Genomic DNA, 16,631 nt, shown 5'->3' with positions numbered 1-16,631 from the left:
AAACAAAATACTCAACACAAACATGCACAATAACACAAAAAGATGGTTGGCAAACTACTTAGCAGGCAGATGTGCACACGCAACGTTTGCCGGTCAGTCTTCTAACATCAGAAACTTCACAAACGGCGTCCCCCAAGGATCTGTTTTGTCCCCTACACTCTTTAACCTATACATGCACAACATACCCACACCCCACACACCACAGATACACATAGCTTCCTATGCAGATATAACACTTACATCCATCCATCCACTGCCAGACGCCAGGTATCCCAAATGGGGTGGCCAAGGGCTTAGAGTTAATTGTTTTACAGGGAGGGGCACTAATCCTCCACCAACCCCACTTGACACGTAGGGATGCCAACAGCATCTGGTGTTCCCAGGCAGTCACCCATCCAAGTACTAACCAGACCCAACGTTGCTTAACTTCGCTGATCGGATGGGAAGCAGTGTACTCAACGAGGCATGGCCGTTGGCAACACTTACATGAACGCACCAAAATGCAAACACAGCTGCACATATCATTCAACTTTAACTCAACACACTACACGAATGGTTCACCACAAACTGGCTCAAAATAGCCCCAGCCAAATCAACAGTGACCCTTCTCACAAACTGGACAGCAAAACACAGTCACATTCCACAACTCACTATAAACAACACTCCCCTACCATACACACACACACACACACACACACACACGAAATCCTTGGTGTAACATACAATACATCAGTGTCATTTAAACAACACATCACAAACATTAAAAATAAAATAACACCAAGACTCAGTGCCTTGAGGTCACTTGCCCACACAACATTTGGACACAACAAAGAAACCCCCACCACAGTATACAAACAATACATACATTCAGTGATGAATTATGCAAGCCCTGCCTGGACTCCTAACCTCTCCAGGACACACTACAACACTCTACAGACCATACAGAACAAGGCCCTAAAAATAATCACAGGCTGCACAGCTACTACACCCACAGACCACCTACATCAAGAAACCAAAGTCCTCAAAGTTAAGGATCACCTAGACATGAGAGGCACCCAGTTTCTTGCTGCAGCCTCCACAAACCCACAACATCCACTACACTACATGGCAGCACATCCACCCACACCAAGGAACATCAAAACAACACCATCCACTACACTACATGGCAGCACATCCACACACACCAAGGAACATCAAAACAACACCCAGCACACGATATCAAACACAAATACTGTCATCTCTCCCCCCTCAGACCAGCTTCCAGAAGCATATCCACACTCAGATTACTCGCCGCTTCATTCAGTCACTTAAAGACAACACACAGCTGCATGCACGGCCTCCTGACATCCACCCTTCTGAATCCTATCTCCCTCGTGAGGACAGTGTCCACCTGGCCAGACGGAGATGTGGGCACCATTCAGCCCTCTTAAGCTACCAGAAGAGGCTGGATGACTCCGTCGCTGATGCCTGACCAGGATGCAACACAGCACTATACTATTAAGCACATTATGGAAGACTGCATTGCACACAGTCACCCATGCCAACAACACAACATACACTTTTGAGAGCTCTGAGGGAAAGCCCGGTCTCGGCCATGGCCTTCCTAAGGGGCTCGGGGCTGTTCGGGAAGACTGCCTAGGGAACAACTACTACTACTACTACTACTACATCTGTACCACCACCACACCTGTACCACCACCACACCTGTACCACCACCACACCTGTACCACCACCACACCCATTTTTGCTATAGATTTTTTTTTGTTTTTTGTTAATCAGGATAATGTTTGAAATGAGTGTCAAATGTAGCTTTAATTATTTATTCATAAGGTAGGGTACTTAATTTGCTCGAGAGAGAGAGCAATATTTAATATGGTAGCACACTAACTGGGTCAAATATTCTACATGGAGAGTCTGTTTCCATCATTTTTTTGTTCTTTCTCATTCCAAATGGTTGTCAAAATGGCCGTCACTCTTGCAACTCTCAATTTGAAATATTTAATACGGTAGCAAACTAATCAGGTCAAATTTTCAACATGGAGAGTCCGTTTCCACCATTTTTCTTCGTTCTTCTTCTAAATGTTTATAAAAATGGCTGCCACTCTTCCAACTCTCCATTTTAAATACAGAAATACGATAGGAAAATAACGGGTCAAATTTTCAACATGGAGAGTACATTTCCATCAAGTTTTCTAGTTTCTCTTTCCAAGTGTTTGTCAGTACGTGTTCCATACCTGCACGGGATGTTCAAACTCCTCATCTTCCCTCCCCTCTCCAGGGCAAATGAGAGAACTACCCAATAATGCTAAGGAACGAATATTGGCTCTCTGTAATCTTGTTTTTATTTTGTCTTGGAGGGAACAAATTTGCAGACTTCTAGCCTTTGGTTCCTTTTTCCTTGCATTAAAAGAAAAAATCCAGATGATTGTATTGTTTTGGTGTCTCACAGGTCAAATCTTAATGAATAATTTTGTTTTATTTGGCTGGTTTTTCTGAAGTGAGGTTGGAGGGTGAAAGTGAGATTTGATTTCTGATGCAGCTTAGCACTGTCATCATCTTTAATAGGCAGCATCATTCAGTTTGCATTTCGTCAAGGCATGAGGGAGAGGGGCTGAGGTGTTAAAATATCCTGTACTTCTTTACTTGCGTTTGAAACAGAACAGTACACTAGCAAACTGAAGAGATCAAACTTGCAATCTTGGAGACACCAACAAAGATCATCTAGAATATACACAGCAGTCTCAAGTCAGTGTTTTACTTCCCAGAGAACCTCCCTGAAGACTCTTACCGCAGACTCGATAAAGACTTAACCTCAACGAAGACTTTTGAAGACTTTTACTGGACACTTCATGGGGACTCATCACTTTCTGAATACGTGGCAGCCCTCAGCAGCAGTGGACGGGAGGTTTTGGGCAATTCTCTGTTGGAGAGATGTTACAAGTTAGTCATATATATATATATTTATAGTGTTTATGTGGCATGTGAAAGGATTGATCTTACTGGTGGGTCTCTTGAGTGTGCGGAAGAGTTTTCTTTGGGAGACATTAAGTACTAAGGGATCTTTGTATGTGGCATGTGTTAGGAGTATAATGCTGTATGGTAGTGACACCTGGGCAGTGAAGGAAGAGGATATTAGCAGGCTCAAATGTACAGAAATGACAATAATTAAGTTCATGTGTAGGGCGTCCTTGAATGCAAGGCTTGGGGGGGCTAGGTTTATGATGGAAGAGTCAAGAGGAAGGATGGGACTTAAGTGTATTGTTGTTGTGATGAGGAAGGGTATTTTGAGATGGTATAGGCATGTGGAGAGGATGGAGGATGACAACTGGGTGTGGAGGGTGAGAGGTGTGAATGATGAGTTTTGAGGAAGGATGGGACTGGAGTATATTGGTGCTGTGGTGATGAGGGGTAGTTTGAGATGGGTTGGGCATGTGAAGAGGATGGGGGATGACAACTGGGCGCGGAAGGTGAGGAGTGTGAACGCTGGGGGTAGGGTTGCGAGAGGCAGACCGAAAAAGACCTGGGACGAGGAAAGTGTGACCTCAGGGATAAGGAACTGAATAGGGAAGCTGTTCTGGTATTATCTGGGCTGCAATTAACTAGGCAGGTATAAATTGTGCTGGTATTAATTGTCCTGGTATTACTCACCCGGTATGCACTGGTCTGCGGAATTGTCGTCTATTGGGTTGGTACCAGTCTGACTCGGCCTCGCTTGACCCGGCCTCGGAGGGTACGGAGGGCCAGGAGAGCCGACTGCCATGGCGGGGGGCACTGGTGACGGCGGAGGAAGTGCGTATGACACCACCTGGACGCGCCCCACCCATACCTGCATAGATGATGATGATGGTGGTGGTGATGATGAATTATGATGAGGATGAGGATGGTAATACAGTAATATATAATGATGATGGTGATGATGATGATTACAACAGTAATAATAATAATGACAATGATTATAATACAGTAATTATAATGGGATTATTATTACAGTTTTATTATTATTATTATTATTATTTTAATGTGACGTATTTTTTTTTTTATCACGTATCCAACTTAATGCCATAAAAGAGTGGGAAAATAGGAAAGATGAGAATGCTTAGGATATATTGGGAAAATAAGTCGCTAAGTGAGAGGTGGAAAGTCTTTGTGCAGTGAGACTAACGACCAGTATATAAGTTCCCCTGACGAAGCCATAACCTATACTCTTTTCACTCTAACCTGGTGTAAAATTGCCATCTCTCACTCTGAATGCTGAGTTGTAACAGTAGATTAATACTAGAATATGATGCTAGTCACGAAGAAGCGCTTTGGAAATAATATAGAGTCAGTGCACAGATCTACGTGAAGTTAGCTGCAAAAGGACGAAAATCTGGTCCAAGTTAAAGAGAAAGAACTATGTGAAATTAGCTGCAAAAAGGACGAAGATCTGAGCCAAGTTAAAGTGAAAACTACGTGAATATTGCTGCGAAAGAACTAAAATTTTGGGCCAGGTTAGAGTGAAAGAGCTTTAGACTTGGTAGTAAAGCTTGACTCTATCTCACCCCCACGTTTTATTCCACCTCTTTATCAAATTAATAAGGGAAATAGGTCTATACTTTACCTTTGCTGAATGGCAGGGTGTATCCAGAGGTCTGAGTTCGTCTATTTCTTGTGTAGTCCAAGGGTAGGATGAATCGGGTCGGCTTTACGATAACGGTGTCTGGCATGGATGCGTAAGTTACCCCTTCCTCCCTAGTGTTCTTCCTCCAAACGTCCTCCTCCTCATTTTTCTTCCTCCAGACGTCCTCCTTTCCATTTTTCTTCCTCCAAATGTCGTCCTCTCCACTTCTCTTCCTCCAGATTTCATCCTCCCCATTTCTCTTCCTCCAAAACTCCTCATCCCCATTTTTCTTCCACCAAATATCTCTCTCCTCATTCTTCCATGCATCTTTCCTCTTCCAGTCACCCTTATCCTCATTCTTCTTCACCTTGTCCCTATCCTCACTCTCCCACGTATCCTTATCCCAGAGATCCCTATCCTCACTCTCCTCACTTTTCATCCTCCACATCCCCCTCTCATTCTTCCCCCACATGCCCCTATCCTCACTCTCCATCCACACTTTCCTCTCTCTATCCTCACTTTGACATGAATCCCTATCCTCACTTCGCCACGTACCCGCATCAGCGCTTTGCCACACCTCATCACTCTGCCATGGACCTCCCTGTCTCCCTTTCCAATCACCCCTATCCAAACTCTGCCACATTTCCCTATCCATACTCTGCCACAGCTCTTTATCCTCGCTCTGCCACAGCTCTCCCTCTCCGCTCTGCCACGCGTCGTTTTCCATGTTCTGCCACCTCTGTCCTTCGTGTGTCTGCACCGCGTTATTTTCCTCTCTCTGGTGTCCATGCTTCTCGTCTCTTTGCCACATATGCTTGTCCTGTGGAGTTGTTTACAGTTTACAGAAGTTGTTTACAGATCTGAATTTAACACACACACACACACACACACACACACATGGAAGATCTTTTGTGAACAATACACAAACTTCTCTCTCTCTCTCTCTCTCAGTGGAAGATATTTTTTCTGAACAATACACAGCCTACTCTCTCTCTCTCTCTCTCTCTCTCTCTCTCTCTCTCAGTGGAAGATATTTTTTTCTGAACAAAACATACCTCTCTCTCACTCTCTCTCTCTCTCTCTCTCTCTCAGTGGAAGATATTTTTTTCTGAACAATACACATACCTCTCTCTCTCTCTCTCTCTCTCTCTCTCTCTCTCTCCTATATTCAAATTATACCATAAGATTTCAACTCCTCACCCCTCCAATTTTCGGGAGATATTAATAAACAATATTTAAACCAAATTATATGCAATAAAAATCTTACATCCTTTTCTCGTGCCTTTATCATTTTTCCCCTGTGAGAAAATAAGTGAAAGGAAGATGAATTTAAGTATTTTGGCTTAAGTGCAATAAAGTTTTAAGTGTACTAGGAACAACCCTTCCCCCTCCATTTTTCAGGATGCTGGATCCGGCCTAGGTAATGTATTTTATTACGAAACTGATCAGTAAACTAGCTGCCTATCTATCTTTCTATATCTATCTGCCTGTGTACCTATTTATCTATCTGCCTATATATCCATGTGTATATGTTTCTATATCCATTTATCTGGTTATGTTTATCTTTCTATATTTATCCATTTATCTGGTGATGTTTATCTCTTTCTATATGTCTGTTTATCTGTCTATCCATCTATCTGTCTCACCTCCTCGGCGTGTCTCTTCATCCCCTTCACAGGGTGTATTGGCGCCCCCTTAGGCCGAATCCGAAATTGCTTTCTTGCGTTGTCCACATATAGGCTCAGCTCCTTCTTACTTACTCCGTCCTCCCCAAAGCTCTCCCTTGGAGGGGGGTCTCCTGTAGGTAGGGTCTTGCGGTATTTCCTGTGGGTGAAAGTAGTTGCTTAGTAGTTGTAGTAGCAATAGTGGTAGTGGTGGTGGTAGTAGTAGTAGTAGTAGTAGTAGCAGTAATAGTATAGTAGTGATCGTAATAGTAATAGGAATAGTAATAATAATAACTTTTATAGTAACAATAGTACTACTACTACTGTGTCTTCAAGGAAGGTACCGAATTACTTTTTTCCACTGTAAGCGTCCTCAGAAAAGTGTACTATATGAGGGACAGTCCGCCACTTTTGTCTGCCTCTCTTACTTAGATGTTCCGAAAATATCCCTATTTTAGTGTTCAAATCATGCTGGGTCCCGACTTAACAACTTGACAGCAAGATAATGAAAATAAAGGGAGTAAATAAAATTCTAAGTCCGTCGCCTGTCTGGCAACTTTCGAATTTATCTTCTAGACGAGAAACTACTGATTTTGCTATTCGTTTTTTTGCAGCTTATTTCACGTAGCTCATTGGTACCAAAAGATAATACTATTGCTCTACATTTTTTCTATAGCACTTCTTCGTGATTAACATGGTATTCTTGTATTAATCTATTGCTACAAGCTTTCATGCTGGAGAGATAGCAACTATAGGCCAAATGTTAGAGCAAAGATTACACTCATATCTATTTATCTATCCATCTGCTGTATGTACATAATAAGTATTTTGTATATATTGATATGATTTATAAATACGTATTAAGCACAGCACCCTAGAGCCCTTCTGTAACTGCTTGTGAAATTCTTTAAACTCCGGTCGGCGTTCAGTCGCTGTCATTCTGTCACTCATTCACTCAGTTGCTGTTTGACCCACGTGGGGGGTGTACCGCGTGCGACATTCCGCTACAAATATCTTCGTTTTATACCCATACTAGTGAAAATATGGTGGAAAGAAACTGTACATATAATCTCGTGTAAGTTGTGAAAAATGTAAAACCGATTTCAGTTTACGCACCGTGGTAGTAAAGACGTTAGTAAACATTGAAATTCAGAGGCCTAAGTCAGCCGATGTCAGTGCTTCAAGTAAAACAGCCATTATAGAAGTGATGATCTCGAAGTTTTCTGTTGCTTAGGGTCTTTGAGAGTATAATACAGATCAGAATCCAAGCTTAAAAAGTACTGAAAATTTGCTTTGAAAGTTTGCGTGTGCCAGAACAGTGTGAAGCAGTTGTAAATACTTTCGCACTGAACGTTTTTGACTGACGCAAACAACGATGGCAATATAAAACTTTTCTGTCCTAATTTAGCTTTGAAACATATGAGGGCATTAATGTAAAACTAATTGATCTGATACTCCTGTTGTAATTTACCTGACATATTGAAGAGTATGGCGTAAGTGGAAAATTAGTTGTCTTTCGTGATGATACTATTAACTGTAATTTTAAAAGTTGATAAAAACATGTATAGAAAGTAAGAGACCTGACTGAGATTGTAAGTTAGTGCAGTTATTCTGGAAGCAGAAGTGTTTGAGATAAACTCCAATATCTATATCTTCAGTTTAGGCTGGTTCAAACACTACCGGTATGAGTTTTGTGATTTTGTAGACGCAGAATACAAACAGTTACACAGCACTTTAAAACAGTACTTGAAAACAATACAGCAATATAAAACAACACAGCACTTAAAACACTTTAAAAACAGCACAACACTTTAATATTAACTTGGCCTAAAATAGCCATCTGTCCGTCTTGATTGCTCAGTCTAACAATAAATTTGCAGTAGGACATGATGCTAGTCATGGGGAAGTGCTGTGAAAGTGATGTAGAGCCGTATCATTGTCTCTGCCTCTGAGCTTTGGGAATATGATGCTAGTCACAAGGAAGTGCTGTGAAAATGATGTAGAGCCGTAGCACTGCCTCTGAGCTTCGGAGATATGATGCTAGTCACGAGGAAGTGCTGTGAAAATGAAGTGGAGCCGTAGCACTGTGCCGAATTACGGGAATATGATGCTAGTCACGAGGAAGTGCTGTGAAAATGATGTAGAGCCGTAGCATTGTCTCCGTCTCTGAGGTTTGGGGATATGATGCTAGTCACGAGGAAGTGCTGTGAAAGTAATGTAGAGCCGTGGCGTTATCTCTGCCTGAGCTTTGGGGATGATGCTAGTCACGAGGAAGTGCAGTGAGAAAGGACATGGAGCCATAACATTGTCTCTGCTGGTGAGCTACGGGAAATAAACTGCAAAAAGGACGAAAATCTGAGCCAACTTAAGGTGAAAAGAGTATAGATATCGCAACGCTGAAAGGTGTATTGACAACCAGGATAAAGCTATGTCAATCTTGCGTGAAATTCGACACTAAACTGAAGTCATCGCCCAAGCAACTAAAGAAGGAAGCGGAATGATAAGGTAATTACGGATAAATTTCCTGTAGTCTTTTTACCCTAACTTGGCCCAAAATTTTCTCCTTTTAAAGCTTATTTCACGTACTTCAATTTCAGAATAAGACGGTATATACAGTTGTTCTTTATTCTCTCCGTAACACACTTTTGTCACTAGTTTAATATTTTAGTGTAAGTTTCCTGTTACAACTCAACATTCACTATGAAGAGATTGCAATTTTAGGCCAAGTTAGAGTAAAAAGGGTATAATCTAAAGCAGTACTGTTTATTTTTTATCCGTGTCTATCAGTGAATCTTTTATCTATGTATGTTTATATATATGTTTATCAGCGTATCTCCATATGGCTAAATTGTGCTCACCTATCTCTAATCAGTCTGTCTTTTATCCATATATTTGTATGTTTATGTCTGCTTATTTATACTGTTATCACCCTATCTCTAACAGTGCTTATGAATATCCATCTTCAACCTCTAAAATATGGTCACCCGAACCGTATATGAAAAGAATATCTGTCTAACGTATTACGAGTGATATTACGCTTGTTTATTTGGCGTACTTAGTCTTTACGTCGGTTTTGTTTGAAATTGTTTGAAAATGAGTCCAGGAACAGATTTCAAACCACCTTTAGGGATTGTTCGGGGATGATATACTCACCTTAACTCACCTGGTTAGTTACGTACCCCGAAGCAGTAAGTTTTTTTTTTTTTTTTTTTTTTAATGCAAGGAAGAAGGAACCAAAGACCAGGAGCCCACAAAGATAGGTTATAAGAGGCAAATATCGGGAGTATATGGGGCAGCTCAGATATGCAGGTACGCCATTCATCATTAGTAAACATCTGCATGGGTATACGCTAACCTGGTGTGTGACTGAGTTGTGTACCGTAAGCAGAAACTGTTTTTTTGGGATATATTAATAGTTGTGATAAATGATATGATGTCGATCTTTTTACCATACTTGTTGATGCTATAACTTTTGCTTATTTGCACTTCCAAAAGACAACCTGGGACATCGTCAGCGTGTAGGGTACGAGGGAAAAATAGCTCCATGTATGACGAAGGGCAACCTCCAGCTTGGCCCCTTTGTGTTCGTTTTATAATTTCCCTTTGATGATGGTCCAGAGGTTATCAGTGGGAGAAATAGCAGGACTGTTCCCTGGGTAATCAGGAATCCACTCCACCTCACTTGTGCATAGCCAGGTTTTGATGACTTTCGCATTACCGGTACGACAGGGAGCCCCGTCCTGCTGCAACACTTCAGCGCCAGTCGCCACAAAGCAGTTAGCCAAGTGGTCGACTGAAAGGCAAAGATAAACGTCTTTGGTGACATTCTGGCCATTATGGAGAATAATAAGGTCGGTTAGTCCTAGATAAGAGAAAGCTCTCCATACCATAAAAGAGGCAGGGTGTTTGACAGTCTTTACCGATCTGTAAACTTTGGGTTCCATGGAGCTGACTCTGCCGCGCCACACCTGTTCCTTGGCGTCATTAACAAAAAACATTGATAGCCTATATCGGTCCACAGAATTCGTCTCCAGTTTGGTTATTTATAATGTACGAAGCATATTTCTCTGCAAAAGCACTCGCTTTCTATGCTGGACATCGGTTTAAGAGGCCTTTCCCTGCCGTCACCTTCCGATAGGTCAGTGTTTTTTGTACCGCTGTAAGGTAGTGATCTGAACAGTTGGTACACTCACGTCTTGGGTCAGAATGGGATTTTGTTGCTTCGTCTATGCGGCAGCAAAGGGAGGGTTTTCATCCCCCTAATGCCTGATAACTGCTACACTGCACTCGGAGATCTTAGTAGTCCACCGGCGTATTTGTGGGTGTACATCTGATCCCCCCCATCTTTGAACTTGGTTATAATTGGCGCACTGAACTTTTATTAACACCAGTTTGTTCACTTGTAAGACTTCTTAAACTTATTTTATGACACGGTAACTTGTACAACGTTATCATGACGTGGATAAGGCTTAGACGTTGGTAAAAAGTACCACTGTCAAACACTAAATGCACGAAGGAGGGGTGTGGGGGGTCAATCACGTGAGACACAACAGATTAGCCTGCGTAAACTTTTTAAACTTGCTGCCATTACGCAAGGGGATGGGTGGATAGTGAGTAAGCCTAATCATTTTTCTCCCGGCCGGTTTTCTTATTGTTATTTTTATTTCTTTACTATCTGTGAGAGCATAGATACGATGTAGGTAAATTGACGTGATCGCATTCCCTTCCGGACATGTCGAGCTGCGTCAACTGTAGCCACGTTGTTCTAAAGGAAAACGTGAACAGTTTGGTACTTAATGAAACTTTATGCATTTTTTCGTTCAGTATAAAATTTGTATCATCAGAATTCCATAATGTAAAAAAATAATAAATAAACCCAAACTAATAAACGGTATACACCAGCTGATATAAGACTTATTGATTGATTGATTGATTGATTGATTTTTGTGTGTGGCTTTGAGTGTACTGTTGGGTACGGTTGCTTCCCGTAGAACTCGTAGCACCTCTTCCTCAGCGATTTATCTTGCATATTGCACCCACATATCCTCCTATATTGTTGATGGAATCTAGTTACTTCGATATTGAACTACTACTACTACTACTACTACTACTACTAGTAATAATAATAATAATAATAATAATAATAATAATAACAAAACATACTGGTAAAGGTTATATATTCCATAGTGTCCTACGCCTAAGGAAAAAGCAAAGTTCCCCAACACCTCTTCCTAAGCGATTTATTTTGCCTGTTACACGAAGCCGTCCTCTTCTGTATTGCTTAAATTATTCTATCACCATACTTTACATAAATAACGTGCAAAAGGATATTAGCTGGCCATATCGAAAAAGAAATCGGTAATGAAGAGGTGTTAGGGAACCTGGATGTTTTCCTTGTCAGTCACCACTGTATATCAGTATTCTGTGTGAGGTACCGGTAGTATCTGTGTGTATGTATGTTTATGAATGCGTGTGTTACCGTACATAGGCAAAACATGTTACCGTACGTGTATTTGTTGGTTACTGGTATAGCCTGTGTGTGTGTGTGTATGTACAGTATGAGTACCTTGTATATGAATGCGTGTGTGTATGCATGTTATGTGTAAGTTTATGTAGGCCATATGTGTATGTATATGTACCGTATGTATTTATATGTGTTTTATGTATAGGCGTAGCTATACTGTATATGTAGGGTATGTCGCTATGTTTGTGTACCGTATACCGGTATATCCTATGTTATTTAGTATAGCTACAATATCTGTTTGGGTATGTGTGTATGAATTAGCTATGTGAGTGTGTACGGTATGTAAATGTATACGGTATATACTGGTATGTGTATGTGTATGTCTGTGTACTGTATGTGTATATATGCCTGTATGTGTATGTAGAAGCATGTGTGTATGTACGTATGTATATGCCTGTGTATATTATGCATGTATATGCTTGTATGTGTATGTATAACCATGTGTATATGTATGTGTATGTATATGCCTTTTATATTTGTATCTATATGCTTGTGTATGTGTGTATATGCCTGTATACTTATATATATCTATATCTATCTATCTCTATATCTATATCTGTATCTATCTATCTATCTCTATCTATCTATCTATCTATCTATCTATCTATATATATATATATAAACGTCTGTGTATGTGTATGGATATGCATGTGTATGTGTGTATGCCTGTATGTGTATGTACATTCATGTGTATATGTATGTTTATGCCAGTGTATGTGTATCAGTATGCATGTGTATGTGTATACTGTATGCCTGTATGTGTATGTATATGCCCGTGTATGTTTGTGTATATGCATGTGTATGTATATGGCTGTATGTGTATATATAACCATGTAAACGTATGTATCCTGTTGGAGCCTGGTGTCCCGAGTATTGGACAGAACTGGGATTTTTCAAGTCTTTGTAAAGTAGGGAACCCCCGGGTAGGGACCTATGAGCCGATAGGCGGAGGGCGTTACGCTTAGTACCCTCCCAGTGCAGTGTCTTGCCCAGCACCCCTGGGATCCAATGGGTTAAATGTGTGTATTATATATGTAACCCAAGTTAACATAAAGATATCCACACTTACCTGACTCCCCATAGAAAAATGTAGTAAACACAGCCAATAAACACAGCTAATATAAACAGCGCCATCACCAGTGCTATCAGTAACAGCTCCCAATTGGCCAGACCTAACACAGGGAGAGAGAGTCGTGTTAGTTTAGCACAGGAATTAACACTGTCAGGTATTTATATCATTGTCTTGGATGGATGTTATTGTTCGTGATTTGTGATTCTCGCTCTCTCTCTCTCTCTCTCTCTCTCTCACACACACACACACACACACACACACACACACACACACACACACACACACACACACACACACACACACACACACACACACACACACACACACACACACACACACACACACACACACACACACACACACACACACACACACACACACACACACACACACACACACACACACACACACACACACATCAATAGTTTCCCACCACCACTTATAAGCACACACGTTCAGAAATCAGACAGCTTTACCTCATTAGGCTAAGTGCTCTACAAATACACAGAGCTCTAAAGAGAACACAGAACTCCAATATTCGTCCAGATACCTACAAGACAATCACCTACAAAAACAACAACGGTACAAACACGAGTACAGGACATCAAGAAAACACCTAGCTACAGGCAAGTACAAGCCTGCAAGACAGCCACAGACACCTACAAAAATACAAACACGTAACACATACAAGCACAACTACGAACTTAGGTATAAACACCTACAAACACGAAAACACTACAAACCCAGGTACACACCTAGGCTACTCACCAACACACACACACACACACACACACACACACACACACACACACACACACACACACACACACACACACACACACACACACACACACACACACAGACCTACAAGGCACCTAATTACACACCTACAAACTTAACTACAAACAGCTACCAACATCTATAAACGCAACAAACAAACAAACAACAACAACAAGCACAACTACAAACTCCTAGAAACACAACAACAAACACAGCTACAAATACAACTAGAAACACAGGTACAAACAACGACAAACACAACTAGAAACAACAACAAACAACTACAAACACAACTGCAGACACCTATAAACATAACTACAGACATCAGTAAACACAACTACAGACATCTACAAACACAACTACTGTACAAACATCTAGAAACACAACTACAAACACAACTAGAAACACAACTACTGTACAAACATCTAGAAACACAACTACAAACATCTGTAAACACCTACAAACACAACAACAAACATACCTACAAAACAGCTACAAACACAAGCACAACATCTACAAACACAACTACAGTCGCCAACACACAACTGCAGACACACCTACACACAGCACACCTACAAACCCAACTTCACACACCTACCCACCTGCAAACACAACTACAGACACACCTACACCTACACATCTACACACAGCACACCTACAAACTCAACTTCACACACCTACCCACCTGCAAACACAACTACAGACACACCTACACCTACACACCCACACACAGCACACCTACAAACCCAACTTCACACACCTACCCACCTGCAAACACAACTACAGACACACCTACACCTACACACAACACACCTACAAACACAACTACAAACAAAGCAACTACACACCCCTACAAACACCTACAAAAGCATCTACAAACACTTACCAAAACACTACAAACCCAGCTACATCTAAGCCTACACGTGGAAGCACCTAAACCTACTGACGCCAACACCTACACAGACCTACACCTACACACACACACATCTACACCTACACCAACATACACACACCTAAATCCTCCCAGTAGTTGCGAGAACACTTCCTTTCAATGTAGTGAAATCCGCTGAGGAAAGGGAATAATAATAATAATAATAATAATAATAATAATGATAATAATAATAATAATAATAATAATAATGATAATGATAATAATAATAACTACAATGAAAAACGGATGTTAAGAAGCGAAATTGAAAAGAAAAAATTGATCACGAAGAAAAAATAAGTACAAAAGAAAAATATGTTAAGAAGAGAATTAAGAAGGAAAATAGATCAGTAAGAACAAAATAAGTAAACAAGAAAAATATGTTAAGAAGATAATTAAGAAGGAAACTAGATCAGGAAAAATTACGTTAAATAGCAGAATGCACAGAGTTACGTCGAATATAGTCAGTTAGTGAATAAATGAATCAGTCAGTCACCAGGAAGTACCGTATTTACCCGTTACATTAAAAGTAGAGATATGTAATTAAAATAATGTAGTCAGTCTTTTTCCCTATTTAGTCCCCTAACCCTGAGGTCACACGCTGACTTCGTCCCTGGTCTTTTATTTTTTTATTTTCTTATTTTTTTTGGTTGCAACCTTACCCCCGACTTTCATACTCGTCACCCTCCACACCCATCCTCTCCATGTGACCAAACCATGTCAATCTATTCCTCCTCATCACAACACCAATACATTCCAATCCCATTCTTCCTCTCTGCTCTTCAGTTGCAATCCTAGCCCCCCTTCCTCATCACAGCACCAATACATTCCAGTCCCATTCTTCCTCACTATCCTTGCCCCCCTCCCTCATCACAGCACCAATACATTCCAGTCCCATTCTTCCTCACTATCCTTGCCCCCCTCCCTCATCACAACACCAATACATTCCAGTCCCATTCTTCCTCTCTACTCTTAAGTCGCAATCCTAGCCCCCCTCCCTCATCACAACACCATTACACTCCAGTTCCATCCTTCCTCTCAGCTCATCAATCGCAATCCTAGACACCCCAGGCCTCGCATTCAACGCTAACACACACAACTACAGACTGCACTATATCTCCCTCCAATTCTTCTGTTATAACACATTCGTCTAATAATTCTCATTTCTGAACGTTTGAACAAAAAGTACTCCATCCATCCATCAGTCCTGCACTCACCATATCAGAAGTACATTTGCAGTGGACTGTGCAGTAATATGTAATCCATCCATCCATCCATCAGTCAGCCCATCAATCAAGCACTCATCTGTCACAAGTACAGTGTTGAGGTAAGAAGTGCAGCAGTATACAGTGTAATCCATCCATCAAGCAGTCCATTCATCCGTCCATCCATCACTCACCTATCACACGTGCATTTGAGGTGAAATGGGCTGTAATATGTAATCCATCCATCCATCCACCCATCTGTCTGCCTACCTACCTACCTACCAACCAACCAACCAACCTTCCTACCTACCTACCTACCTACCTACCTACCTACCTACCTACCTACCTACCTCACTCACCTATCACAAGTACATTTAAGGTGTGATGTGCAGTATGAGTTAGCCTGGCCGCGTCTGCACTGAGCGTGGGTCCAGCAGGCCTCTCCCACCTTCCTGGACCCCTCACCCAGGCGCATGGTGGAGCACACTGAAGGAGAGGAGGAGTAGTGGTGGTAGTAGTAGTAGTAAAAGGGGGAGGAGGAGGAGTAGGTTATAATAATAATAATAACAATAATAATAATAATAAATAATAATAATCAGGGTAAGAAAATTATTAGAAGAAAAAGAAGAAAATTATCAGAAAAAAATCATGATGAAAAGAAAATGGAAGGGGAGGAGGAGAAAAAGATGATGATGAAGAAGAAAAGGAAGAGGAGAAGAAGAAGAAGAAGACGAGGAAGAAGAAGAAGACGAGGAAGAAGAAAAGAGTAGGCTTAGATGACTGCACATATCAACTACACGTGTACCAAGTGTATAATTGTACAGCTCGATTTCTTCTAGAACGTCTTCACCTATTTTG

The 16,631-nt window shown here is 41.1% G+C and overlaps 1 protein-coding gene, 1 long non-coding RNA gene and 1 other non-coding gene across 3 annotated transcripts; all 3 read right to left on the bottom strand.

The window, feature by feature from the left end:
- Window positions 1–358: 358 nt before the first annotated feature.
- Window positions 359–477, bottom strand: LOC145418652 (5S ribosomal RNA). The gene has a single exon (XR_013900719.1). It is a non-coding gene; the product is annotated as a 5S ribosomal RNA (ribosomal RNA).
- A 2,232-nt stretch (window positions 478–2,709) lies between these two features.
- On the bottom strand, window positions 2,710–4,763 carry LOC145418581 (uncharacterized). The gene is made up of 3 exons (XM_080286947.1): window positions 4,601–4,763; window positions 3,649–3,826; window positions 2,710–2,920 (listed from the first exon to the last, which is right to left on the bottom strand). Exons 1-3 carry the CDS (start codon window positions 4,704–4,706, stop codon window positions 2,848–2,850), a joined length of 357 nt encoding a protein of 118 aa, XP_080143073.1. The 5' UTR covers window positions 4,707–4,763; the 3' UTR covers window positions 2,710–2,847.
- Window positions 4,764–6,225: 1,462 nt separating this feature from the next.
- Window positions 6,226–16,230, bottom strand: LOC145418616 (uncharacterized). The gene is made up of 4 exons (XR_013900716.1): window positions 16,133–16,230; window positions 14,654–14,706; window positions 12,858–12,960; window positions 6,226–6,424 (listed from the first exon to the last, which is right to left on the bottom strand). It is a non-coding gene; the product is annotated as an uncharacterized LOC145418616 (long non-coding RNA).
- Window positions 16,231–16,631: the final 401 nt, after the last annotated feature.

This window comes from Coenobita brevimanus, chromosome 115 (assembly GCF_032717465.1).
Source record: "Coenobita brevimanus isolate Jiangsu-jjx chromosome 115, ASM3271746v2, whole genome shotgun sequence".
In the NCBI taxonomy this organism is placed as follows: domain Eukaryota; kingdom Metazoa; phylum Arthropoda; class Malacostraca; order Decapoda; family Coenobitidae; genus Coenobita; species Coenobita brevimanus.
The sequence above is the reverse complement of the archived record's forward strand: the minus strand, read 5'-3'. Positions and strand labels throughout refer to the sequence as shown.